Raw genomic sequence first — 27938 nt, 5'->3', positions numbered from 1 at the left:
TCCTCCATACCCTTATATTCAGCGAACCATGAATGCACAATAACCTATTCAAAAGAAAATCTATGCTTTGTGGAAGGTATCAGACAGTTCAAAAATTGAACCAATTTCAGTTTTTTTTTATGTAACAGGCAAACTTTATTCATTTCTGACATCATCTATAAAAAGATGTAAGAAAACTATGTTTTGTGGAAGGTTATTAGAAAGCATAAATGGAACCAAGTTCATTTTTTTGGTAACAGGCAAACTTTATTCATTTCTGACTTCCACTACGAAGACGAAAGAAAACCTTTCTAGAATTAAGGTATCAGACTTCATGGAACCATTTTTATTTTATTTTTTTATTTTTTATGTACTAAGCAAACGAGGCCATTTCTGACTTCATTTAAAAAGATGATAGAAAATCTATGTTTGGAGTGTTGAGACAGCACAACAATGGAAACAAGTTTAGTGCCAATACCACAATTAAACAATTTCACCACACTTGTATTACTGTCTAGACTACGAATTATTTGTATGGAGTGTACTTAGTGTAATGAACCATTGCAAGTATTTATGCCTCACCGCAACATGGCCTTTTTTATTTCCTGAAACAGAATGTTTGTTTATATGATACAATATTTATGGAATAAAAGCTGTCCACGTGTATGTCTTAAAACGAAAACCCCGAAGAGAGTTCATAATCATCGGCACAGCGGCCGATATCACCAAACTCTACCAAACTTGAGATTAATCTTATGACTTCGGGGTGAATTTCAAGTCTGTGCAAGTCTCGCGCGCACCGGAGCGAGAAAACACGACAACTGAAGAACTTTATTTTTTTTATGAATAAAATCTTTGCTTTAATTTATTCTAAATGCCGAATCTAAACAACAAAAATACCCTTTAGAGCTTGTTTAAATTAGTTTTAGCTGCTGAAACAAATACACAATTATCGGCTAAAGTCTATGTATAGACAAAAGTAAAACTCTGGGACAAGGATGTTTGTTTGATCTTAAATTTTTTGAAAGTGCGCACTAACGTTTTGGTTGGCAAAATGAGGGAACATCGCGCTGTTTTGTACACGGCTAATGGGTGCGTGACGCAGACGCGATTGCGCGTCTGCTTAAGTGCACAACTCTATGGCGTTTGCCAACCAACAGGGTCTGTACGCATGCGTGAATGTAATTAGCATATTTCATGGGAAGGGTCCATTGTCAGAGACCTTCCCACAACATAATGCATAATACGAAAGCTGTGAACATTTTTTTCAATTGGTGATCGAAGTTGCAAGAGAATAATAATAATAATAAACACCCTTGTTGCAAATATTGTTGTGCTTTCAGATGCCTAAGTAAAAGGGCTTCAGGCCTGATGTCTTTATTATTTGACTGAGAAATTACCTCTTTCTCAAAATCCACATTCTTTCAGAGGGAGCCGTTTCTCACAATGTTTTGATGCTATCAACAGCTCTCCATTGATCGTTACCAAGTTAGCTTTCATGCTAACAATTATTTTGAGTAATTACCAATGAGTGTTCAGTGACCGTTAAGCAAAAGTGTAAAAGGTAAACAGACAACATCAAATGGTGGAAACTTCTGTTTCTTTAATGAACCAGATTTCGTTTCGTCTCCCAAAAAGAGTGACGGGACTGTCGTATCCACAATAATAACAAAATTTTTCTTTGTATTTGCAGTTTTCTTTCTCCAGAGCAGACCGAAGCTTGGCGATCTCCGCGAGAGCATCTTCTTCGTTAGAAAAACCACCATATTTGCTGGGGGAAAAAGTATCAAAACAGATTTATTTGGTTGTAATTTGTTCAGGGAGAAAGGCAATGTGAATATCATTTTGAGTAAGCGCCTATGAGTTGCCGAAAGTTCGTTAACGTTATTCATACATTTACTGTTTTGTATACGAGCATTTGGGTGGAAATAATGATGCAAGACTCTTAGGTAAGCAAGTATATTCAAACAATAATAATTTTCCCGCCAACAATCTCAAGTTTTGGTTAAGGGCCGACTGAAAACTTGCTAACAAAAATCGTCCAATGATATTGGGTAAAACTAGCGGAATCAACTTCCAAAGTGGTTATTGATTAATAGCAAATAACAATAAACCAATTTCGTTGGCTTTATGACTTACATGAAGTAAACATGGCCAACGACAATCAACCAATCACGTTGGCTTTAGAATGATGACGCATATGACGTAAACATTGCCAACAACAATAAGCCAACCACAAGGGCTTATAAGACTGACGTACCTGACGTAAACACGGCTCTTATGTGTATTCCTCATGGTTATAGTTTCGTCCGTGGGCGTGGGGACTTTTTCTCTGACCTCTTCTGGGATCATGAAACCCATTTTGATATCTTTCTTGAGTGATGTCCAGTTTCCCTCCTCGTCGCCAGGTTCATGAAATACCATCACAGGAGCAGTCATGGCTACTGTTACACCTTTAGGAATAAAATGACAACATCAAAGAGGAGATTTTACTTTACAGTTTCAAAGCCTGTCATCCTTGTGACGTAAGCGAACTGTAGCCTAGCCTTTTTTCACGGCCTTCGTGGCTTGGGGAGCCGGGATCCCCACAACTGGAACGGGAGACCACGCCACTCGATTGAAACTCTAACTCGTGCGCGTGGTCTCCCATTTTACAGTCGCTTGGCTGGCGGGTAACCTGTTTCTGTTGATCAATACTTTTAACAGTGTTTAGCAAAGTTATTGTTCAATACTGGCTTAAGTAAATTGAGCCCTGGAGAGTTGGAGACACGGGTCAAGTCTCCGACTCATAGGCCCTTTACGAAACCACGGTTTGGGTTTGGATTTGACTGCAGGCTCCGTCCTCTCGTCTGACGCCCTGAGCGCGTACGAAAAGCACGCGCAATATTATCAAAACAACTGCGGGGCCAACCTAGCCTGAGCCGAATCCGGAGCCGAGGCCGTAGATTCGAAAAGGGTCATAGGATTTGATACCTTCTTTATTTGCTCCTGTGATGTACTTGAAGAGCTTCCGGAAGCCCACTGAGGTAGCTGCCTTGATTGTTTCCCCAGTAGCCTCAGTCACTGCCCAGAGTGACTCATCATATTCTCGCTCCTCAAACCCCTAATAAAAAAAATTATAAAAAAACAAGCATAAATTGATGTGTTGTAAGTCAGCTGAATTGGACATCGCCATCACAATTTGTTTTTGTTAACCATTATTTGATGCGTAACGCAGTAGTCAGATCATGTGACCGAGTTTCAAAATGTTCAGATGGGGATACCACTATTAGGGCTGATAGCTCAGTTGGTAGAGCGCCGCGCACGTTAATCGTGAGGTTGCTGTAGATAATTATGAAGCCGTTTCTCACACTGTTTTACACTATCAACAGCTCCCCATTGCTCACAAGGAAGTTTTTATGCTAACAATTATTTTGGGTAATAATAACCAATAGTGTACAAGTGCCTTTAAGATGAGTAAGTGCTTTTTGAAGTTGTCACATTTAGTATCAATAGTCAGGTTTTTACACTTACCTCTTTGGTTTCAATAACCGTGTACTTCGGCGCTGGTGGGGTTGTGAATAACAGACTTGCAAATGTTTTAAACATCTTGCCGCTATGTCGTCTGTGGGTATATACGTCTGTTATCTGTTGGTAAACAAATCAAAGGTTTGTATTGCTGTTCGTTCTGGATCTTGTGTAAACTCGTTGTGGAACATGAAGTGAATTGGAACATGAAGGTAGAAATATTGGAACAACAAATTTGAAACCCATCAATATTTGTCGTGTTCCGTGCTGTCAATTTGGTTTGCGGAACACCATGTATGTATCTACATGCCATGTAGATTTTGTTCTTAGGAGAACTGTCTTGCTATATACTACCGCTCGGTCAAGTACTGAAACGATACACACATGGTCATACCGTATATTAATACCTCACCATGCAATGCCTCAAATCCCTTACGATAGTCACTGATACTTGTAAAAAACATAAATCAGATTATTGCTTCCATTCTCAGTTGTGGCACACTAGTTTGCACAGTCCGTTGTTTGCTAATTAACTTATTTTTTTTTTTCAGTAAGTTTTTTTTCACTCTAAATTTGTATAGCTGATGCAGAAAAGAAACGCACACACAATCGTAGCATATCTCACAGTAGACTAATGCACAAAATACATACAGGCCTTACTTGCTAAAATGTTTGTTCATGGCTTCATGCGATAATATTTGGACCCCGATAGTAATGCACTGGTCTTTAAAAACGACCACTTTATAGACGCCATTGTTTCCATGCAATTTGCCTAACTCAAATGAAAGTATGTGAACTTCTACATACCTATTTTATTTAGCTAAATTCGGACCACTGAGCATCCGAACTGTGAATAAAAGGTATTTGTTCGTAAATGCAAAAGTGGAAATTCAACAACCAACGAGTTACTCTTATGCCACACAAAACGTTAAACCGAAAAAAAATGTTTTACCTCAGAAACAATTTGCCCAGCTCACTTTTGGACAAACATCCGTTCTTTGTATTTGTTATTTCTCTGCAAAGCACATTATTTTAGTTCTATATTTAAAAGCAATGGACACCTTTGGTAATATTGTTAAAGACCAGTCTTTTCACGTGGTGTACCTCAGAATAAAAACAACATAACAAATCTGTAAAAATTTGAACTCAATTGGTCATCGACGTTGAGAGAGAACAATGAAAGAAAAAACACCCTTGTCGCACAAGTTGTGTGCTTTCAGATGCCTTGAATTCTCAATTAAAATATTTTTAGTGAGAAATTCTTTCTCGAAAACTACGTTACTTCAGAGGGAATCGTTTCAACCGTTGTTTTACACTATCAACAGCTCTCAATGGATTGTTACCAAGAAAGTTTTTTATGCTAACAATTATTTTGAGTAAGAACCAACAGTGTCCATTGCCTTTTAGTTGTTATGAATTGAAAACCAGATATTGGGTTTTTTATTACTTGTACTAAACAGCCGGAGTTTTTTTTCGTCTCAGCAAAACAAGTGCATAAATCTAATCTAATCTAATCTAATCTTATCTAGACTAATGTATTTCATAAACTCACATCACATTATTGCATGCTTACCTTCTGCTTGTGAGACTCACCACCAGCTCGGACTGCCTGTTAATGATGTAACGCCAAGTTTTGGGTACAGATAACATTTTGCAATTCCAGTTACGCAAATCGCGAACTTCAGACGACTTTTTGTCACGTGACTCGGTCATAATCCATCGAGATAAGCCCCAGTCGTGTATCATCGGATGATAAGAATGGTGACTTTAATCTGTACATTGTTAAAGCAGGGCACAGTTGTGTAGTGCTACAAAAAAGTAGGAGTCTATACAGCAATATTATGTATAGGATTTGAGGCATTGTAAAAGATATTGGTTTGCGGTAACACCGTGTAGATTATGTTCACTTTTGAGAGCTTCTTGCTTGCATAGAACTACAACACACAAAGTAGGACAGCAAATAATTTGGGATTTGAGGATGGAGAGCTTGTTTGCGGAAATTAACACCATCTCGTGTGTATCCAGGCATGTATATGCTTCGTTTTTGAAAGGGCTAGGGCACCAAGGCATGTTCTCCTTTGTAACGGGCATCCTATAAAAACAATTGTCAAGTTGTACTGCTTCAAGGTCATGACCCTGGGTCATGGAGGCAATCGCCTTCGTTGCCTAAGCCTCCGTGAAGTTTCAGGCCTGTATCTCTTGCCCGGTTCTTTTGACTGCGCTTGTATTCTACTACCTCGGAGTAGTTTTCGGCATTCGGGAGACTTCCTCATCAGTTCTGAAAAGCTGCTTATATTACTTACTACCTGAGCGGAAGGTAGACAATCGACGGGACTCAAGCTCGAGACTTCAGTTGAGGCAAATTAAGAACTCCTCCCACAAGCTGATTAATTCAGTTTTGCTATACTAGAACTCAGACCTACCAAGTCTCACGCATTAGGCGTGAGACTCACGCATTTGGGCTCTGACTCACGCTCACACGCACAGCAACCATTTTCTCACGCATTGGGGCCAGACCGGGAAAAAAATAAAAATTATTGTCATGCATTGCCAAATCGCGCTCGTGTGTACAAAAAACGCAATCTACAATGTTTGCACAATCTTCAGATTCCTTGCAGTTTATCAGAGTCATCATTTTTTTTGTACAAACTTTGTACAAACAGAGCACAAATATGCAGATTGCGCACGCTTTTGCTCTTCCAGCAGGTTCAACTAAAATTCGGCAGAGCGCAAAACAGGCTTATTGCGCACAAGTTTTTCCCGATTCGTTCTAGCAAAGTCGTTAAATGCGCTCCACTAGCGAAGACACAACAGGCAGAGGAAGTGAGCGGAGGATTTTGGACATCTTTTTTAGTCAATTTTTTTTTAGTTTGAAAGGAAATAATCGTAAAACAATCGTACCTCCACATTAACCATCAACATATTCTGTGTACCTCATGTTAGTTTTGATTATTCTGAAGAGGTTTTTGATGCATTTTGGAACACTTTTTTGTCCACGATTAAATTTCTGATTTTTTTTTTTTTTTTTTATAAAAAATAAAATAAAAAGTTGGGCGGCGATTTCGAAAAGCCTTCTAAAAGTGGCAAATTTTTTCGGGGAGGGGGAGGGGTTGAGCTCTGAAAAATCTCACGCATAGCTGGCCTCTGGACTTGGCATCTCTGGAATTGAGTATGGTTGTGTAGTTTCCCATTGACTTATGTATGGTTGTATAGTTTCCCATTGACTAGTGTATGGTTGTGTAGTTTCCCATTGACATGTGTATGGTTGTGTAGTTTCCCATCGACTTGTGTATGGTTGTGTAGTTTCCCATTGACTTGTGTATGGTTGTGTAGTTTCCCATAGACTTGTGTATGGTTGTGTAGTTTCCCATTGACTTGTGTATGGTTGTGTAGTTTCCCATTGACTTGTGTATAGTTGTGTAGTTTCCCATTGAGTTGTGTATGGTTGTGTAGTTTCCCATTGACTTGTGTATGGTTGTGTAGTTTACCAATGACTTGTGTATAGTTGTGTAGTTTCCCATTGACTTGTGTATGGTTGTGTAGTTTCCCATTGACTTGTGTATGGTTGTGTAGTTTCCCATTGACTTGTGTATGGTTGTGTAGTTTCCCATTGACTTGTGTATGGTTGTGTAGTTTCCCATTGACTTGTGTATGGTTGTGTAGTTTACCATTGACTTGTGTATGGTTGTATAGTTTCCCATTGACTTGTGTATGGTTGTGTAGTTTACCATTGACATGTGTATGGTTGTGTAGTTTCCCATTGACTTATGTATAGACTTGTGTATGGTTGTGTAATTTCCCATTGACTGGTGTATGGTTGTGTAGTTTCCCATTGACTTGTGTATGGTGTGTAGTTTCCCGTTGACTTGTGTATGGTTGGTAGTTTCCCATTGACTTGTGTATGGGTGTGTAGTTTCCCATTGACTTGTGTATGGTTGTGAAGTTTCCCATTGACATGTGTATGGTTGTGTAGTTTCCAAATGACTTGTGTATGGTTGTGTAGTCATTAACCATCAACATATTCTGTGTAACTCACGTTAGTTTTAATTACTCTGAAGAGTTTTTCGATGCATTTTGGCACACTTATTTGTCCACAATTAAATTTCAGATTTTTTTTTGTTATGAAAAGAAAAAAGGAAAAAAAAGTTGGGCGGCGATTTCGAAAGGCCTTCTAAACCTGGCAATTTTTTCGGGGGGGGGGGGGGGGGGTGAGCTTTGAAAATGTCACGCATAGCTGGCCTCTGGACTTGGCATCTCTGAGAACTGAGGGCCCACCAAAATACATAATGGGCATGTGTCATTATTACCTTTTGCAATTTAGTTTCCTGCTACTTTTGTTAGCAGAATTTAAACGCTACAGACCTTTTTCTCGCTGCCACCATCTTGTCCTGTTCCCCGAGTCCGTTAAGCAATTGTTCTGCACACACTAAAATTATCACTGTCGATTATGCTTTTCAATGGGAATACGTTTTCTTTTTTTCTAAATCGATTCAAAAAGGAGAATCCTTAAAAACAAACATCAGGACATTATTAGAGGATGGAAACTTTGATGTACAGAAAAAAACATATGGATGCTAGTATTCATTGTACAAAATTGAACCAGTCTATTTTTCCTTCCAGCCTCGGTTTGATTACATTTTAGTGCAGTGGGAGAAACTGTACAAGCATCAAACGATTTATTTTCAAGAGAGGGCGCACTGTACATAATGCGACAAGGCTCAGTGGATGAGGGTCATTGACACAAACGGTTATCAATAGAGCGCTCTAGTGATTGACACACGACGTGACCGCTTGACATCAACACTTTACCGACCACTGCTGCTCTGAGAAAATGCAGTTCAGAACATCACACAATTGTCTATACTATGTTTCAGTGTCATAGAGGGAAAATGATAATTTAGTAACTGTCCAGGAAGTAGTGTGTCTGTTGTGTACGTTCGCTTCGAGTCACAATTTGGCCTTCCTTGCCAATGGCGGTATAAACATCGTGGTAGTGGACTTCGTTCAAATGAATGACGCACTAACGGTCAAAAGGGCAAGGTTACATAGAGAATGGCAATGCCATCACATCGTACACGTTTAATGGACATTGGTAACATCTGACCGTAGCTAGCTGTTGTCGTTGGCTCGCCGGTGAAACTGAGAGTTTCGTCGGGTAACTGTTGCTGCTGCTGTTAAATATCAAAGATGAAAAGCGAAAGGTAAGGTTAGGTAGCCAACTGGGAAATTGACTCTCTTTCGACATGTTCGACAATCGACACGTGTTCAATACTGGAAAGAGAGCCATGTTGGCCTAATCTGGGGGGAGGGGCTAAAGGTGGGGTGTAAGACAATGGAGCTTTAATTAGACTAAGTATTGACTTGTGTTTGAGTGTTGTCATATCTCTCTAATTTTAATGAGAATTTCTTTGCATAAGTGTTTCACCGTCCATGCCTGTATCGTAGAATTGAAAACAAAGGTTGTGCTGAGATTATTTAGCCCTAATATTGCCATTTCTCTGAACTCCCGCTGAACTGTACTTAATGACTCGTCCTCAAACACTCGGGCCTTGAATTACTCCAAGGTCATGGCTGCTTCATCCTCTATTGCCCCTGATCTTGGCCTTTCGGGCCCTTTAGTTTCTCATAGATTTTCCAATGGAAGGTGCCCAAAGTCAAAATGAAAATGGCCAATTGCCCCTTTGAAAGATGAGATTCCAAGCCTATTTAGAGTATATTTATTAAGGCTGTTTAAATAAAAGTTGCCTTTTTTTTCTTCTTTCATTTTATAGCGAGGAAAGTCACAGGAAGTTAATGGGGATGGAGTTGGCTCCTCTTCACATTCCGTTCCATCGTCGTCTGGAGACCTTAGCCGTCATACAATGGTGGTTCTGCTTCATCTTAATGGGAGTCTTGGTTGTCTTCTTATCCATCTACTTCCTCTTCTCCAAGTACTACCCCTTAGTCCTCTTGGCATATCTCTGGGTCTACTACGACCGTGAGACACCTAGGAGAGGAGGGCGTCGAGTTCCGTGGATGAGACGCTGGAAGATTTGGACTCACATGAGGAACTTCTTCCCCGTGCATCTCATCAAGACGGCAGACTTGGACCCGGCGAAGAACCATCTTCTTGGGTTTCATCCGCATGGTATAATGAGCATGGGAGCTTTCGTTAATTTCGCGACGGAAGCAACCGGATTCAGTTTGAAGTATCCGGGGATTACTCCATACATCTTGACGCTGGCGGGCTGGTTCAAACTGCCGCTTGCACGAGACTACATTATGATGGGAGGTAACTAAAAACCAAAGATGTACTTTGCCATTAATAAGTTATTGTAACAGGTTCCTTAGTCTGCAAAGCATTTATATTGAAGAAGGTACCTCTATGCTTTGATGTCAGGGCCCAATTGCATGGCTCTGCTTACCACAGAGTTCTACGCTTAAGACATCCTATAATGGTGATTCTACAGCCGTAAGCACAGATTTCAGCGGTAAGCTGAACCATGAAATTGGGCCCAGTTCTGTGAAGTTTTGCATTGCTCTTGTATACTTAAAAAATATATTTTCCAAAATTCCTATTAAAAAGGAAATCCTAATAATGAATCAACATTTTTTTATCACTACTGCCCATCCAAACCACTCCCCCCATTTTTCATACAGGTGCATGTGATGTGAGCAAGGAGAGTGTTGATTGGTTGCTAGGGAAATCCGGTCCTGGCAACGCCGTTGTCATAGTAATCGGCGGGGCAACGGAATCTCTCGAGGCCCAGCCTCATGAGTATGTCGTTTATTTAAGCAAGAGGAAAGGATTTGTGAGAAAAGCTCTGCAGCATGGGTAGGTATTGCCTTTAGCCTAACTATTCAGAAATTTTGGTTTGAGACCATCCCTGCAATAAACTCAAGGTTGTTTCTATTTGGTTATTAACTGCTTTATATTAACAGTGTTTAGAATGTTAACCCAAGTCTAAGCGAGAGCTTTGTACCCTTTTTCTCACATGTATAACCTAAATTACATTTAGATTCTTGTGAGTGTGTGAATGCCACAAACCATTTGAGCTGGTGTTAAAGTGATAAACATGCTTATCATTGACAAGCTCGGCCAAGACACCCACCACAAGGCTTGGTGTCTTGGCTGAGCAGTCTAGCGCGGTTGACTTTATTAAAGGAACACATTGCCTTGGATCGGCCGAGTTGGTCTTTGAAAAGCGTTTGTAACCGTTTTTTATAAAATGCATATGGGTAGAAAGATGTTGTAAAAGTAGAATACAATGATCCACACAAACATGCCTCAAAATTGCACGGTTTTCTTTTTACCTCGTCGACTAAGACGGTCGGCCATTTATGGGAGTCAAAATTTTGACTCCCATAAATGGCCGACCGTGTTAGTTCGCACAGTAACAGGAAAATCACGCAATTTCGAGGCAAACATGTGTGCATCATTATATTCTACTTTTAAAACATCTTTCCAACCATATGCAATTTATAAAAAACGGTTACAAACGCTTTTTATTGACCAACTCGTTCGATCCAAGGCAACGTGTTCCTTTAAAAGCTTTGTAATTTACAGAATGTGGGTTTGAATCCTGGCCTGGTCAGTCGCGACACTTGTGCTCTTGAGCAAGGCACTTTATCATAATTGCTTCTCTTCAACGAGGAGTACAATGACCCAGGGAAAATACTGAATATACAGTGCTAACACACACCCATGTAAGGGTAAACTCAAGCTCTGTAATATACAGAATGTGGGTTCGAATCCTGGCCTGGTGATTCACAATACTTATGTCCATGAGTAAGGCACTTTATCTTAATTGCTTCTCTCCACCGAGGAGTACAATGACACAGTTAACACACACCAATGTAAGGGTAAACCAAACATTAATGTTCAGAAATATCTAACAATAATGTCCATATTTCCTTCTACTCATTTCAGAGCAAGTCTCGTTCCAGTTTACTCCTTTGGTGAGACGGATGTCTATGAGCAAGTTCCGAATCCTGACGGGTCCTCCCTAAGACGTCTTCAGAACTGGCTGACTAAGATGATTGGCTTTGCTCCTCCCGTTTTCCACGGGCGAGGCATCTTTAATTACTCAGTTGGATTGTTACCTTACAGGAAACCAATATACACAGTTGGTGAGTTTGAATAAAAAGTTGCATCCTCTTAAAGGCACTGCACACTGTTGGTAATTACTCAAAATAATTGTGAGCATATAAAACTTACTTGGTAACGAATAATGGAGAGCTGTTGATAGTATAAAACATTGTGAGAAACGGCTCCCTCTGAATTTGAGAAAGAGGTAATTTCTCACTCAAATAAGAAAAGACCTAGGCCTAAAGCCCTTTTTAGGCATCTGAAAGCACACAAGTTTGTGCAACAAGTGGTGCTTTTTCTTTAATTACTCTCTCGTAACTTCGATGACCAATCGTAATTTGTATAAAGTCTCAGGTTTATCACCTTACCACAATGTGTTTATATCCTACGACCTTCCCCTTTGTACTATCTGTCAATAATTTATCAGCTGCACTTGTTAAAATCTGAGACAACACGCACACAAATCTGACTGTTGATCTTTGAATTCTAAAAGCAAGTTCATGGGCCTTAGATCCATGGAACATATAAAGTAAACATATAGAGATACTGCCTGTCTGCGAATGACTGATAAGCCAGAGTTTGTACATACCACAAGTTCAAATTTGTCTACATACAGTGGCTTTTGAACTTGTGTTTGCTTTTGAACGCATTTGTTTTTGGAAATGTCTTTGCTTTTGAACTTGTGTTTGCTTTTGAAATTTTTTTTGCTTTAGGTATACAAGAAAGCTTACTGATTATGAAGTTCATACTTTAACAAAAACATATCTGTGAAATTTGTTTTTAAGGCCGTTTCTCCTACTAGTCTGATCATGGAGTCTGATATATAAGCTACAATATATACAATATTGTATTTGAATTTTACTTTAACTTCTCTTGCCTTGTCTGAAAACTTGTGTTTCTTTCTTCTCATAATTCCAGTTGGGAAACCAATTCCTCTGGACAAGACGACAAATCCGACCCAAGAAGAGATTGACGAAGCCCACAAGACTTACATCGCATCCTTGGTGGCACTGTTCGACGAACACAAAGCAAAGTATGGGATCGAAGACAATGAGACGCTAAAGGTCATATAAAGAGGGAGTGTTGTATAAGGTCGGTTCGGAGTTTCCTACGGCTACAGCTGTTTCTAAGTGTGTTGTTAAGGACGTCCTATACCTCAACGCATGATGATGCAGAAATCTAGCTGTAGCCGTGAATTTAACCGTTATGTGCGGGAGTAACCCACGAAATTACAAAAATGGAGAAGTCACCGACAGGAACCCAGTAAGCCAAGAATTTTGATTGGCAGGCCTAGCACAGTCTGTAAGCAAGACTCATGGAAGCATATGGCTCCACTATACATAAATAGACCTTTATCAAAGTGTAGCTATCTTGATCTGGTTTCGTGTATAGCACAGTACAATTGACCGCACCTTTTTCTGTGATGAGAAGGTACCAGACTATTGCCGTCTCAGCCTCGTTTTGGTTACATTGGGTTGGGTGTTAAGGCCTTGTCACACGAGGCAACTTTTACAGTCAACTTTAGAGGCAACCAACTGCACTGCATGCTATAAGACTTTGGTTCCCAACGAGTAATTTTTTAACAGTGTCGTGCGATCCACAAGAAAAAAATGGGTGAAAATTGAAAGGTTTTTTTCTTGGAGATTGCCTTGAACTAGTTGCTTGTAAATTGCCTCGTGTTACACGAGACAACTTTTGCAGGTAACTTAGTGGCAACCAACTTCTGTTTCATGCTACCGAACCACTATGGCAACACATGGGTAATTTTTCAAACAGCTTTTTTGAAAATCCCCAAGAAAATAGTTGAACAGTGAAAGGTGAACGTATGGCTTTTCTTCTTTGAGATATCCTGGAACCGGAAGCCTATAAAATGACTTGTGTGACATGGCCCTTTAGAATGCCTAGATCGGTATAATTTTATATGAAAAATCATATAGCATACAAAGAAATCAAGCACATTTAAAGAGAAAATCATTCCTGTTGTAGATTTCATAAAATTTGTCATTCAAGACAATATTTTTTTGTAGTAAAATCATCTATTAATCATCGAAATACTTCATTATAGAGAACAATTATTAATATTAGAAACAGAATCATGAAATATATATTTTGTATCTGTAAATTGCAATAAAAAAGTCAATATTCTTTTTGTTATAAATGAAGAAAAGTCTACTGAGAAATTTATGAAGAAACAGATATTATTTGTTAAAGTCCACATTGTATTTAGAACTTGTTTTGCTTTGAACTGACTGTAACTCCAGTGTTTGTAAATAATTGTTTTCTATTATTTTTTAATCAAACATTTATTTTGAAAAAACAGCCTAGCCTGTTGTTCTATGTGAGTATTTTTTTAAAGTGTGGAGTAAAAAAAAAATCTTTCAATGCAAAGTTTTGTTTATATCTTAAATATTGCAAACCACCTGGTTACAGGTAGATATTTTGGGTTGCAAAAGAGAATTTAAAATAATTATAAAATAATTATTAATATTGAGAATAATATACATAATTTGTGATTATGTTAGGTTAGTTTGAAAAGTTTATTTTTGCTAGTATGTTGTGCCTGAGAAATGTGTCTAGTTTCTTTGTTAATTTTCAGAAATTAATGCTAATTTAAATTTTTATATTTTGTAATTAACCAGTGATATTTATGTGAAGTTTAAACAAATAGTACAATCCGTGATCATGTTTTACAAACTAGTCAAATATGTATTTTGTTTGCGGTGCTACTATAGATTAATTTGTAAGATTTAATAAACTTCGTTGTACAAAAGTTTTGCATAATGGGAGCATAATTGCGGTAGCAGCATGTAGAAATCTCTTTTGAGAAGTATTGATTCTGAAAAGAGTGGTTAGACTAAGTGGTTAGACTGCAGGACTTGCAATCACAGTGTTGTGGGTTCGAATCCCCCAGCTATAACCAGTGACTTCACAATAAATAGATTAAATATTTTCGTCTATTTACTGAATCACAATTTTTTGATTTTGTCAGCTTGGTGTACTGGCCCTTGTGGGAGGTTACCGAGTTCCCTTGATGGGGAGATTTACACATCATTCACCGGATGTTCTAAGATACTACTCGTTAAATCCTGTCTCTTCGTGTATGTCTGTCATTTTGTTCGTTCGTCCTTTAAAGGAACACGTTGCCTTGGATCGGACGAGTTGGTCTATAAAAAGCGTTTGAAACCGTTTGTTATGAAATGTATATGATTAGAAAGATGTTTTAAAAGTAGAATATAATGATCCACACAAGTATCTCTCAAAATTGCACGGTTTTCTTTTTACGTCGCGAACTATCACGGTCGGCCATTTATGGGGGTCAAAATTTTGACTCCCATAAATGGCCGACCGTGTTATTGGACGAGGTAAAAAGAAAACCACGCAATTTCGAGGCATATTTGTGTAGATCATTGTATTCTACTTTTACATCATCTTTCTAACCATATGCATTTTATAATAAACGGTCACAAAACGCTTTTCAAAGACCAACTCGACCGATCCAAGGCAACGTGTTCCTTTAAGCTGGGGAACAAAAGCTGTTGCTTCACCCCTGACTAAGATATTGCCAAATGGTTTCAAGTTCGGGTATTAACCGTAGAGATTTTACCAACTCAACAAGAACTTCTTGTACTAAGACTAGTGCGTGACCTAAACTGCTCGGGTCAGTGGTTGACCTTATACTAACAATAGATAAACACGCACGATGAACAACATTATCAGCTGATGTACTGTGGTCTATTACTCTGTTCCTAGTAGTAGACCTGTTCATTCGAGTACATACTGAATGTCCTGCCCGCTATGCAGAGGTAACGGCCAGGGAAGTCGCCCCAGTATTTTCAATTTTCTTTACACAACTGTTGAAAGCCGTCTAAGATTTGTTGTCTGCATCGCCTAGTCGTTCACCGAGCTCACATTCTGAGGGAACAATTTGAGCTTGTCTGCGCCAATCCATGCACTTGCCAGGTATGTTAACAACCTCTCGCTGCACGTACACACACCCACCCGCACACACTCAGTCTATGGTATAGTAGTAAATTATCAAGGCCTGTAAATGCATGTATTATGAAATGATCATCACGCTGTCATACATACTTATGCGCATCACTTACATCATGAAAGTATACATAGACCTGCTGAATTTCATTCAAAATTAAGCAGCTTTAAATGGCAGAGACTCGTTTAAAAAAAATAAACAAACATTATTTGCTGATTTGTTAGGATCCCGTTTCCATGTTTTTATTTCCAATTATATGTAAATTATCATCATCTGCAAATTGGCCATTTGTGTAGGCCTTTTTATTATTGGCTTTCATAAATTCATTGTTTTTGTTGATGTTGTTTCTAATCTCACTGCAAGACCTAATAATCTTAGTATCAGGCTGTCGCTTTCTTTCCCTGTCTTTCACCTCTGTGTACCCCAGTTCGAATCCCACCTCAGACTCCTCAAGCTAAAGGTCTTTGCATGATGATTGGGTTTTCAGTCCAAACCTTAATTGGGTTCCCCCGGTTGGGGTTTTACTCCCACATCTTCAAACCTACTTCTCATTTCCTGTTCATCCTTTTATTGGCACTGATTGTGTTGTTGGATGTGTAATTAAATAAATTACAGGTAAACATTGATGTAGGACGTCGAAAAGCATACCAGAGGCCTTTATTAAGATCATTTTATCGTTTTCAATTCTAGATTATCATAATGCAAATTAAGATTGGCCTTTGCTTTATTCATTATTCTGCTGTGTTTTTATTCACTGTTATCTTGTGGGAAAACGTATACCAGGCCGCCCTATGGGCAATATATAGAACAATGTCATCCAGAGTGACCTCTCCAGACTGGGCAAGGAGGAGGCAGAAGTGGCAGCTCATCGGTATATATCTACCCCCAAAAATATAACAACATTGAAAAAACTCCAGCTGATTTCGGCTGCTACAATACATAAAGGCAACAAAAACCAAGGACATTGTGTGTACAGTGCTTAAAACTGCAAAAATGGAAGGTTTTGAAGATTTTCACTATTTTCTCCTAACAAAAAGTATACAGCAGCCTTTAATTGTGCTTAATTTTTCACAGGTTGGAAATCTCAGTTATGTTGATCACACAAAACAGTATGCGACTGTTATTTCAGCTCTACCAATCCGGTATCGAAAATCTACTTCAAATTGACCTTTTATCAATTTGTAACCATACTGTTTACATTTGCAGTTGACATTGTCATTACCCTAAAAGTGCGGTCGGGGTTAAAACATTTAGTTTGGCTCCTTTTCTGTTTGAAATGCAAATGAGCGCAGTTAGTGTAACATGGGACAGGGATTAAGATATCGACGTGATGTTTACAAGAATAATATTTATCATCACCAGCTAGATAGCGTCATGCATTTCTGCACCAGGTGCTTCATGGATGATTGATTGCCGCAATTTCATAAAGGTGTTACTAAATACTGCTTGACTAAGTGTCTTTTTGTTAAGCAAACTTGGGTGGGGCATCAGTCACAACAATGTAAACTTAGTTTTGGAAGGTAACCTGTTTCTTATACTGATATACGAATAACTGGTCCTAGCTCGAGATAAGACTAGTCTTAATCTTTGTGAAATCCACCCCCATGCCTTGGAATGTTTTGTAAATTTCTGTCTAGCCATAAGTTGTCCACAATGGCTAGAATATCGATCTCGCATTGTATTGACTTCATGACGAATACACGGCAGGTTTTGTACACGCGTACAACAAGTGATCAACACGTGTTGTCAGCGAACAATTCAAACAATGTTTCTTGAAGACGAGCAGAGTATACTGTTCGAAACGTCGAGACCAAACCGGCTCTTCTCAGAGCCAACACTCACCCTAAGAGATGTAATTGACTGGAAAGTCTGTGAAAAGCCGCTGCAAACTTGAACACTTTTCAATTGAATTCTTTAATGTTATCCTTTTAAATTTGTGTGCTGACGAAGAGGAACAGTTGCCATCAACACACATCAATTATTTCTATTTCGCGCGAAATATAACACGTTACAATAAATTGCCGCGCCTATTTTGGTACCATTTTTTGCAACGAAAAAAGCAAGAACTTGAAAACTATTTTGTCACTAAAGTACCTTCGTCTTCTTTAGCCTATCTAGCCATCCACCATGAAGCTAGCACCTCTCCGAGTGCCCCTTCACAGGCGTCTTGAGACCCTTGCCGTCATGCAATGGTGGTTCACCTTTCTCTTCATCGGTCTCTCCTCCACCCTCATCTTCACCTATATCTTCTTCTTCACATCTTACTACTGGATCTCCCTCCTTATGCTCACTTGGATCATCTACGACCGGAAGACACCACGCCGTGGCGGACGGCGCAGCGACTGGCTCCGAAGATGGCGGGTCTGGGTCTACATGAAGAATTTCTTCCCCATCGAGTTGGTCAAGACGGAAGAATTAGACCCCAAGAGAAACTATTTATTTGGGTACCATCCACACGGCATCATGGCGGTCGGGGCTTTCGTTAGTTTCGGGACGGAGGCGACGGGTTTCAGCGAGAAGTTCCCTGGGATGACGTCATACCTCTTGACGCTGAGCGGATGGTTTAACTTTCCTGTGGTTCGAGACTACTTTATGATGGCAGGTACGTTGAATAAATGGAGGCTTTGGAGCGCTAGGTGACAGCAGACTTACCATGTAAATATCAATTGTTTGCAAAGTTCTGGGCGTGTGCACAATTCCGAGAACGATGATTTTACCTGGTCACGTCTGCTGCCACCTAGTGTAAAATGTCACTGTGTTTGATACCTTTCAAAATGCAATTTTCGAAAACAAAAATAATACAAAAACGTTCGATGGCGTCACATTTCACTCGTATTCGGTTCTAGAAAGATACTTACTATTTTAGTTTTCATTCCTGAATGTTGATGATATTCATATTTATTTGCATACATAAAACTCGTCTTGAAAAGTTCGATGATGTACCGCGTTTCAAAGTTTGCTACAAAAACCATCAAATATACCTCGCATTTTACACCATTTTAACGTGAGGTCATAGTAAAAGTGACTTGTAATTTTTTCACCACTTGCCTTGGAGCCCCTCTGTTCTTTATTTCAATTCTGTTAATAAAAGGCAATGGACACTATTGGTAAATACTCAAAATAATTATGAGCATAAAACCTTAATCGGTAACGAGTAATGGAGAGAGGTTGATATTATAAAACAGTGTGAACAACGGCTCCTTCTGAAGTGATGTAGTTTTTGAGAAAGAAGTAATTTTCCACGAATTTAATTTCAAGACCTCAGATTTAGAATTTGAGGTCTCGAAATCAAGCATCTGAAAGCACACAACTTCGTTTGACAAGGGTGTTTTTCCTTTCAATATCTCGCAACTTCGATGACCGATTGAGCTCAAATTTTCACAGGCTTGTTATTTTATGGTTATGATGGGATACACCAAGTGAGAAGACTGGTCTTGTCCACTGTCTTTAATCGAAACAAATTATATAATATAAACATAGCATGATGTTTGCAAATAATGATACCTCAGATTTCGCTGTTTTCAACTCAAAGGAACCCGGTGGTAAAGTTGTGATTTATTCGTTTTATCTTTATCTGTCAGGACTTTGTGACGTCAGTAAGGACAGCGTTGATTGGCTGTTAGGGCAGTCTGGCCCTGGCAACGCCGTGACGATCATTGTGGGCGGGGCCACTGAGTCTCTGGAGGCGCATCCCCACAACTACGCCGTGTTTCTTAAACACCGGAAGGGCTTCATTAAAAAGGCTTTGCAACACGGGTAAGATAGCAAGTGTTTTATTTCTCGCGCATGCCTCTTAAAGACACTGGATACGTTTGGTAAATGTCGAACTTTTTAGTAAAACAAAATCAGGTAGGCCTACTCGAATAATGACTTCATAAAGAGGAAAATATCGGTTAAAGCCTTTTATTACTTGAGTGAGAAATTACCTCTAAATTTCTCAAAAACTACGTTACTTCAGAGGGAGCCGTTTCTCACAATAGGTGCGTTCGTTTTATAGCTTCCCTGGGTCGACCCCGGTCTGCCCCCGGTACCTTCGAATAGTTTTGACGTCATTCCAGGGGCTCACCTGGGTCAGCCCCAGTGCCCTGCTTGTGGAATGGGTCACTTGGGGGCTGGCACCAGGTGCATGACGTCACTTAGAGAGCGGTGAGTGGGGTAGACCCAGGGAAGCTTATCGAACGCACCCAATGCTTTATACAATGCTCGTTTCGTTATACCAAGTAAGTTTTTATGCCAACAATTTGTTTAATTCTCTTGCACTCCTCAGAGCATACTTGGTTCCAGTCTACTCCTTTGGTGAGACAGATATCTTCGAGCAAGTCTCAAATCCTGAAGGTTCTGTCTTAAGAACACTTCAGACCAAACTGACGAAGTGGGTTGGTTTCGCGCCTCCAATGTTCCATGGGCGTGGTATCTTCAACTACAGCGTGGGTTTCTTACCGTATAGGAAACCGATATCAACGGTTGGTAAGTGATATCCACACAACTGCATGGTGAAAACCTATACAATAATGGAACCCTTTGGGGGTTGGGGGTTGATTAATTTGTTGTGTGTTAATGTCTGGACTCACTGTTAAATAGGGGAACTATTGCTCGCACACTCTATACATGAATCCACACTTTCTTAATGCCCATTCTCCTTAACTTAACTAACTTTGAGTTATTGTGCTGGACGCTCTGTTATGGCGACAAACAGCTCTATAGTGTTATTTTTTGCCAAGTTTGCTTTTCTGTTCTGTGGAAAGTGCATTAGTTTGAGAGTTTTCACTTTGAGTTAACATCTATTACACTTTGAAGAAAATCAATTGTAAACATTAATATTTCCGATTGTTTTTGTGTACTTTTTTTGTACAGTTGGGAAGCCCATCCCAGTGGAAAAATCGCCAAATCCAACGCAGGAAGAGATCGACAAAGTTCACCTGACCTACACTGAGTCGTTGGTGGCGCTATTTGAGGACCATAAGACCAAGTATGGCATCAATGAGGATGAGAAGCTTGCAATCATTTGAACAAAATTTGAAAGCTTTTTGGAATATAATTAGAGAAGGATGGTTTAAGGGAAGGTATAATTATAAACGTTCGGTAATGAGTCTGAAAATATGTGGCAATAGCAAGTTATTGGTCAGATGCATAGCAGCTCTGGATAGTAATTGCATTTTGAGAAACTTTTAACTTCGAATTGCTGCGGTTGTATCCATTTTTATTCACCAAAGTTCAAATGCAGTGGATACTTTTGGTAAATACTCAAAATAGTTGTTTGCTTAAAACCTCACTTGGTAACGAGTAATGGAGAGAGGTTGATGGTATAAAACATTGTGAGAAACGGCTCCCTCTGAAGTGACGTAGTTTTCGAGAAAGAAGCTCCATAAATTTGATTTCGAGACCTCAGGTTTAGATTTTGAGGTCTCGAAATCAAGCATCTGAAAGCACACAACTTCATGTGACAAGAGTGTTTTTTCTCTAATTGTTATCTCGCATTTTTGACGGCCCAATTGAGCTCAAATTTGTACAGGTTTGTTATTTCATGCATATGGTGAGATACATCAAGTGAGAAGTCTGGTCTTTGACAATTGCCAATAGTGCTGACAGTAAAGTCTCTCAGATTGTGTATTCCTATTGAAGACTATTCTTCCCGCTTGGCGAAACCGCTACAGATTTATGGCACTATTTCGAAAATACTACCACCAATTTGTAGTGAAATTTTCTTAGGTTTATAGTTATGGTCTCAACTATGTATGATCGAAACAAACAATTTGTTCCAATTACCAAACGATAAAGAAGCTTTTGGTGTGTGTCTTAAATTTTGAAGATGTGTGTGGAATGTGCAAATTAAACAATTTTTTGTTATGAAATATTGCAATATTTCACAATATATTGTGATAAATATGTGTGCTATAGAGCATAATAATAAAGCTGTCATAAATGAAATTATTGGGAAGGTGGACGTGGATATCGATTTTTCTTTTTTAAAGAGTGTTTTGGGATGTGTTTTGTAATTTCCTAAAACTTTTGTTTTTATAAAAAGCAATAGAATATTCAAATTACTTCTGCTGTTTCACTGCCTTTGTTTCAATAGTCTTTCGAGAAAAAAATTGTTAAATAATACCACTGGCGCCTTCGAAAGGAAAAATGTGTCGATTTGTACACGTTTGGTTATTACTCAAAACATTATTAACTTAAAAACTGACTGGTGGTTTTCTTTTATCATTTTCTCGCAACTTCGATGACCAATTGAGCCCAAATTTTCACAGGCTTGTTATTTTATGGTTATGATGGGATACACCAAGTGAGAACACTGGTCTTTGACAATTACCAAACGTGTATGTGTCTTTAAGAAGCTCTATGAAATTGGGTCCAGCTGAATCATTGTTGATTGTTACGATTGCTTTGCTGAGAAATGTGTTTAAAAACATATAATATTTCAAATCATGTGTCACTTTGTGTTAATTGTAATGTCCTTGCTCTTATGATTTACAAATTTTATTATCATATTAAAAGAAAAATATCTGTTATCATTTAAAATGAATAATACCTATCATCTAGAACAACATAATCAGGATGGAACGGGACGCATCAATGATATTTATTATCTATGGATTGTGATTTAATTTTGAGCTATTTAAACGTCAACCTTTTTATCAGATTAAATCCGTGATCTCTTTTGAGAGTTACACAACACCATAGCCTGAAGACCCTTTTGATTTATAGTTTCTGTAGCTATTATCAGAACCCAAAGCTATGTCACAGCTTACTCAAAAATATATTACAAAACAAGATCAGAACGCAAACAGTATTAGCGAGATAATGTGAATGATTTTTCACCAGTTATCGGTGACAATGTTCTGGGGATGTTCGACTGCTGAGATCACGCCTTGTGTAGTCACTTAGACCAGGCGCAATGACGAGTGAAATTTGTCTGTGAGGCTTCGGTGTTTTACCGGTCGGAGTTGCAACAACTTCTGCAATGAATAGGTGAGTAACAATTTTTTGAATCACCTTACGGCTCTTAGTAGCCTAAGATAAATAAAACTTATGTTTTAGAGACTATTCTTTAATCTACTAAGAAGGCACACTGGGTTTGTGACAGCTGGAGATGCATGAGCGACAGGGAGTGATGTGAACAATCTGCTGTAATTGGCCGAGGACACCATTCGAAATATAAGAATGATGCATAATTCTAGCATTGTATTGCAGTTTCTCAGTTTACCATTCCAAATACAAGTTATTGATTTTCGCAAAAGTGTGGACATTCTGGTGTATGCTGCTAAAAACACAAAGCTGTGTGGAGAATTTGGTGTCAAACACAAAGCTGTGTGGAGACTTTGATGTCCTTCACTTAACAATACCACTAGAAACATCAATTATTGGGAGGTACTTTCACCAGATTCACGGCACACCACTCGCACCACAAAATATTGCATCGCAGAGGTGCACCGTGAGCGCGTAAAGACACCGGACAACTTTGGTAATATCAAAGACCACTATTCTCACTTGGTGTATCTCATTATATGCAACAAATAACAAGTCTGTGAACATTTCTGCTCAATTGGTCATCGAAGTTACAAGAGAATAATGAAATAGACAAACACCCGTGTTGCATTACTTTGTGTGCTTTCAAATGCATAATAAAAGGCTTCAGCTGAAGTCTTTCAATATTTGAGTGAGAAATTTCCTCTTTCTCAAAAACAACGTTACTTCAGAGCTGCTTCAGAAGAAGCCGTTTCTCACAATGTGTGTAACTACCAACAGCTCTCCAATGCTCGACACCAAGTAAGTTTTCATTCTATTACAAATAGTGTGCAGTGCCGTTAACATTAAATTCAATTGGAAGGATTGCGCAATGTTTGAATGACTATAGTTTGTTTAAGGTCAAAGGAGAACGGTCTGCGACGCCATCTTGATAATCTGTCTTTTTGTATGAAGATAAAACATGTCTATAGTTTAATTTGGTTAAAGTTTGTTACCCTTATTGCACAAACATTAAAGTACAACGTGGTGCAAAAGTGATACTCGGACAGGCACGCAGGACTACTTAAAGGGAATGTACATGTTTGGTAAATGTCAAAGGCCAGTGTTGTTGTTTTGTTTTGTTTTTTGGGGGGGCGGTTTGGGGGGTTGAGAGGTCGCCTAGCATCACAATGCAAAGGATGGCCACTTAATGTGAGGGCTCCTTTTTGGGCTATCGACCAAAATCAACTGCCACATAGGGGCACCTTGCCACATAAAGGGGCACGTTGCCACCTGGTCCTGGGATTAAAACAGGGGACCCTTTCACCGTAAAGATCAGTTCCTACAGTAAGTCAATTGTTGCCTACTTTCTATTTATTTCTTGTATAGTGAAACAGGTCTACAGTTTAAGGGGCTGGGGCTTCAGTTTGCCCCCCTCAACGTCCCGCTAGAGAGACGTCTTCAGACCCTAGCCGTCATCTACTTCTGGACTTCCTTCATCTTCATGGGTGTGTTCCCATCCATCATGGGCATCTACCTCATCTTCACTGACTACTACTGGGTGACACTCCTTGCAGCGTCTTGGGTATACTACGACCGCAAGACGCCCCATCAGGGTGGGAGGCGTCTATCCTGGCTAGGTGTCCGCTCCATGATACAGTGGAGTTACATCAAGGATTTCTTTCCGATCACTCTTGTGAAGACGGCTGATTTGGACCCGAAGCATAACTACCTCCTCGCTGTACATCCACACGGGATCATGAGCTTCGGAGCGGTGATAAACTTCGGCAGTGAGGCGACGGGGTTCAGCGAGCTTTTCCCGGGCATCACACCGTCGCTCCTAACGCTGAGCGGATGGTTTAATATCCCATTGGTGAGGGAGTACTTGATGATGGGAGGTAGGCAATACTTTAGTGGCCATTTTTGTTTGATTCTTGGTATACTAAATTTTAAAAAGTACTTCTTATTCCTATCATAAAATAGAACCAGACTATCTTGTCCACAAATCTAAACGTTATGGTTGTACTGGCCCCTCACTTTAAAGTGTAAACTCAACAGTTTAGGTTAACGAGTGTAGAAAGTACCCTCTTTGGTGTCTGACGTCACACTTCGAGGCTTATGAGTGAATTACGCCAGAGAGTGGCCTCGGTCCCCGTCCACCTTCCCCTTTCACCTACATTCATAATGCAGACGACCGAAACGTCACCTCAGACAAACCAAGACACATATCCAATGAAATCATTGTGTTCAATTAAATAACTGGGTCTAAAAGCAAGTGCATGTCTTTATCTTTACGGATAAAGACAGGGTACCAGTCTAGCAACACAACTCGACGCCCGGAAAAGTGTTGCAAAACAAATAACTATATGTAATCGTCTTGTAAATATTTAGCCATTTTGACTTTGTAAAAATTCTTTTTAAATTTATCCAGGTCTTTGTGCTGTTAGTAAGGACAGCGTTGATTGGCTGCTAGGTGGTCACGCGGGTCAGGGCAGAGCTGCCGTCATCGTTGTGGGCGGGGCTTCTGAATCATTGGAGGCGCATCCAAATAACCACGTGGTCTATTTACATCGACGTAAGGGATTCGTCAAGAGAGCTATTGAGAGCGGGTATGTAATATGCAAATTTATTCAAATGTAAAATGATCAGTGTATCGTACATGAAAACGTTAGTAAATAGTTTGGGATGAATTAAAGGGGCACATCAAATCGCTCAGTATTTTTTCCTGCAAGGAATGTGGTACTAAATTTGAATTATGAGATCTACTACTTATCCATGAATTTAATGAGTGGATGCGGCGCAATATGCTGCAAATCAAACCAGGAACACCGGGGCAAAACCCTTCTCTTTTCGGTAAAATGCACTTGGGTTTTTTGCGTGCGTAACACAAACACACGGGACCCGCAGCTATATGTCCCTTCCAAAGGACGAAGCATCATGCTTAAGTGACACGTGTCACGACTGGGACTCGAACCTACACTCTGCTGATCATCAGAAACACCAGCTTGAGTTCATTGCCACGCCATGCCACACTGAGCATGTTTGGCAGAGCAAATTTTCATTTTTTCGACAATAAACATTCCATTTACTTTGATATTTCTGTCTTGCCTTAAAGGGCTTATCTCGTCCCATGTTATTCCTTCGGCGAAGCGGAAATCTTTAAGCAGATGCCTAATCCCCAGGGTTCCAGACTGAGGGATCTTCAAGTCCGCTTGACTCGACTGGTGGGATTTGCTCCGCCCATCTTCCATGGTAGAGGAGTCTTTAACTACAACTTTGGTTTGCTTCCCTTCCGAAGGGCCATCTCAACCGTCAGTAAGTTCTTATAAATAACCCCCATGACCAAAATGTTGTTAAAGAATTTTCTGCTAAGCAGAGTATTAAAACGAACCACCAGTCACATTATTGTACATTTGACATGGTGGCTGGGCTGGTAACCTTATTTTGGTAAATGTTGTTTTGTTTTGCTTAGCTATCTCTATGAAATTGGGCGCAGGACCAAATTTCACAGAGTTGCTTTTAAGCAGGAATATCGGTTGACAAGTTTCTGCTAAAAAGGAATTGTAAATATATGTGACATGGTATAGTTTGGCTGGTAGGCATACTCTGGTAGGCATTATTGTATGCGCTTGTATAGCTGTTTTGTGCTAAAGGTCACTGGGCACTTTTGGTCATTACCCAAAATAATTGTTAGCATAAAAACTTGCTTGGTAACGAGCAACGTAGAGCTGAAGATAGTAAATAAAAAAAATTGTGATAAACGGCTGCCTCTGAAGTAACGTATAGTTTTTGAAAAAGAGGTAATTTCTCACTCAAATGTTAAAGACTTTAGGCCTGAAGCCCTTTTAGGCATCTGGAAGCACACATTTTGTGCAAGGGTGTGTTTTCTTTCATCATTAAAAGAAGGGTGTGTTTTCTTTCATCATTAAATGGAGAGAGTTAATTGGACGATAACTGGGAGTGCGTAAGAAGCGTGTTTTGTGCAAGGGATCTTAATTTGAATACAAAATAAAATTAAACAAAATGCAAAAAAAGTTTGCTTCATGTAATTAGTTGAAATTTTTACATTTCATTAAATGACATTTCATTCTTACAAAGATTGTTATTTTACAGTTTTGTATTAATTATTTTCTTTTTAGTTGGAAAGCCAATGTACGTCAAAAAGATCACAAACCCGTCATCGGAGCAAGTGGAAAAGGTTCACCAGGAATACATGGGACACCTGAGGGCGCTCTTTGACGCGAACAAGACCAAGTATGGAGTTGCAGGAGATCAGAATTTGAACTTTATTTAAAGGCTTAAAAGTGCCGATAACTTGTGTAAATAAACCAATTATATGTTTAAAGATTAAACTTTTGTAAATATATATTTTGAGATATTTTTTTCATAGTTGTCATCTGCAAACTTTTACATTTGAAAAGGATTTATTTACTTGAATTGTCTTAATGTTCTCCAAACCAATTTATTATTTGATCATTTTTAAACGAAAAAAAACCCTTGTATTTAATTATCTGGGTAGATGTGTTCTTTTGAGAACTTTTCTTGCCTATATTCTACTACTGCTATTTCGGACATGGGGAGACTTCTCTATTGCTGCGGAACATTTGCCACTTCAGGGTTTTCAGTATCAATTGTGTTTTTAAAATGCATATATTCAAACTATATCAATAAATTATGTGGATAAATAAAGACCTGTAATGTGCCCATTAGCGTTGTGTTTGGGAATAGATCAAGTTGAATAGAATATTATGTTTATAGTTTTTGTTAGCACAAGATCCTCTGGCTATAGCACATAGTCCCTTTTCGGATTCGGCTTTGGATTCGGCTTCAGGCTCCGTCCTCTCGTCTGAAGCCCTGAGCGCGTATGTACGCAAAGCACTCGTATTATTGTCAAAACAACCGCGGGGCAGTCTAGCCTGAACCGAATCCAAAGTCGTGGTTTCGAGAAGAGCCTCTATGTCACTCTGCTACACGAACGAATGTCTCTACGTATAACGTTCCCGATATTGTGACGGAGGATGTCCCCCAAACTCTTTTCTTAGTGTACTAAGTACCTCCCCCCCCCCCCCTAAAATCATCTGAAGAATTCCTTAGATTCTCAGAACACAATGGAGACACAATAGAAGAGGTGTAACCTTGCCTCATCGACCACCAACTGCCTGGAAGATGTATATTATTTGCACATCAGTAAGTTACATTTCTCTTGCTGTCACAACAATTGCATCATCTCATGGAGCTATTTAAAAATGGAGCTCCATGGTCCCTCTGTGTCACGTGACAATGTAGAAGAATACCATTGGCTTATATAGGGAGGGTGTCCCCCAAAAAATCATTTCCTCTTCTTCAGAACCCCCCCCCCCCCCCCCCAACAGTTGCATCATCTCATGGAGCTATTTAAGAATGGAGCTCCAAGGTCACTCCTCTGTGTCACTCCTCTTCAGAAAC

At 39.4% G+C, this 27938-nt stretch overlaps 3 protein-coding genes across 3 annotated transcripts; 2 read left to right on the top strand and 1 right to left on the bottom strand.

The window, feature by feature from the left end:
* Window positions 1-110: 110 nt before the first annotated feature.
* LOC139945155 (heme-binding protein 1-like) lies at window positions 111-5123 on the bottom strand. Its single transcript, XM_071942437.1, has 5 exons — window positions 5060-5123; window positions 3493-3606; window positions 2953-3082; window positions 2240-2432; window positions 111-1750 (listed from the first exon to the last, which is right to left on the bottom strand). Exons 2-5 carry the CDS (start codon window positions 3565-3567, stop codon window positions 1558-1560), a joined length of 591 nt encoding a protein of 196 aa, XP_071798538.1. The 5' UTR covers window positions 3568-3606; window positions 5060-5123; the 3' UTR covers window positions 111-1557.
* A 2283-nt stretch (window positions 5124-7406) lies between these two features.
* On the top strand, window positions 7407-14506 carry LOC139945467 (2-acylglycerol O-acyltransferase 2-A-like). The gene is made up of 5 exons (XM_071942819.1): window positions 7407-8687; window positions 9258-9757; window positions 10126-10300; window positions 11396-11595; window positions 12473-14506. Exons 1-5 carry the CDS (start codon window positions 8674-8676, stop codon window positions 12625-12627), a joined length of 1044 nt encoding a protein of 347 aa, XP_071798920.1. The 5' UTR covers window positions 7407-8673; the 3' UTR covers window positions 12628-14506.
* A 771-nt stretch (window positions 14507-15277) lies between these two features.
* Window positions 15278-27214, top strand: LOC139945442 (uncharacterized). The gene is made up of 9 exons (XM_071942794.1): window positions 15278-15514; window positions 17655-18147; window positions 19127-19301; window positions 19813-20012; window positions 20400-20514; window positions 23883-24391; window positions 24925-25102; window positions 25609-25808; window positions 26633-27214. Exons 2-9 carry the CDS (start codon window positions 17673-17675, stop codon window positions 26785-26787), a joined length of 2007 nt encoding a protein of 668 aa, XP_071798895.1. The 5' UTR covers window positions 15278-15514; window positions 17655-17672; the 3' UTR covers window positions 26788-27214.
* The last annotated feature ends 724 nt before the right edge of the window (window positions 27215-27938 follow it).

Source organism: Asterias amurensis, chromosome 12 (genome assembly GCF_032118995.1).
Source record: "Asterias amurensis chromosome 12, ASM3211899v1".
Lineage (NCBI taxonomy): Eukaryota > Metazoa > Echinodermata > Asteroidea > Forcipulatida > Asteriidae > Asterias > Asterias amurensis.
Note: the sequence above shows the minus strand (reverse complement) of the source record. Positions and strands in the feature narration are given on the sequence as shown.

What these genes read in the sequence shown, in the direction of transcription:
- LOC139945155 (XM_071942437.1), bottom strand. Translation starts at nt 3,567, where the DNA reads ATGTTTAAAACATTTGCAAGTCTGTTATTCACAACCCCACCAGCGCCG. An exon ending in CGGTTATTGAAACCAAAGAG is followed by an intron (nt 3,083 to 3,492) that starts GTAAGTGTAAAA and finishes TTTTTTTATTAG; the next exon opens with GGGTTTGAGGAGCGAGAATA. An exon ending in AAGAGCCGTGTTTACGTCAG is followed by an intron (nt 1,751 to 2,239) that starts GTACGTCAGTCT and finishes TTTTTCCCCCAG; the next exon opens with CAAATATGGTGGTTTTTCTA.
- LOC139945467 (XM_071942819.1), top strand. An exon ending in AGAAAAGCTCTGCAGCATGG is followed by an intron (nt 10,301 to 11,395) that starts GTAGGTATTGCC and finishes TACTCATTTCAG; the next exon opens with AGCAAGTCTCGTTCCAGTTT. An exon ending in GAAACCAATATACACAGTTG is followed by an intron (nt 11,596 to 12,472) that starts GTGAGTTTGAAT and finishes TCATAATTCCAG; the next exon opens with TTGGGAAACCAATTCCTCTG.
- LOC139945442 (XM_071942794.1), top strand. Translation starts at nt 17,673, where the DNA reads ATGAAGCTAGCACCTCTCCGAGTGCCCCTTCACAGGCGTCTTGAGACC. An exon ending in GGAGTACTTGATGATGGGAG is followed by an intron (nt 24,392 to 24,924) that starts GTAGGCAATACT and finishes AAATTTATCCAG; the next exon opens with GTCTTTGTGCTGTTAGTAAG. An exon ending in AAGGGCCATCTCAACCGTCA is followed by an intron (nt 25,809 to 26,632) that starts GTAAGTTCTTAT and finishes TTTTCTTTTTAG; the next exon opens with TTGGAAAGCCAATGTACGTC.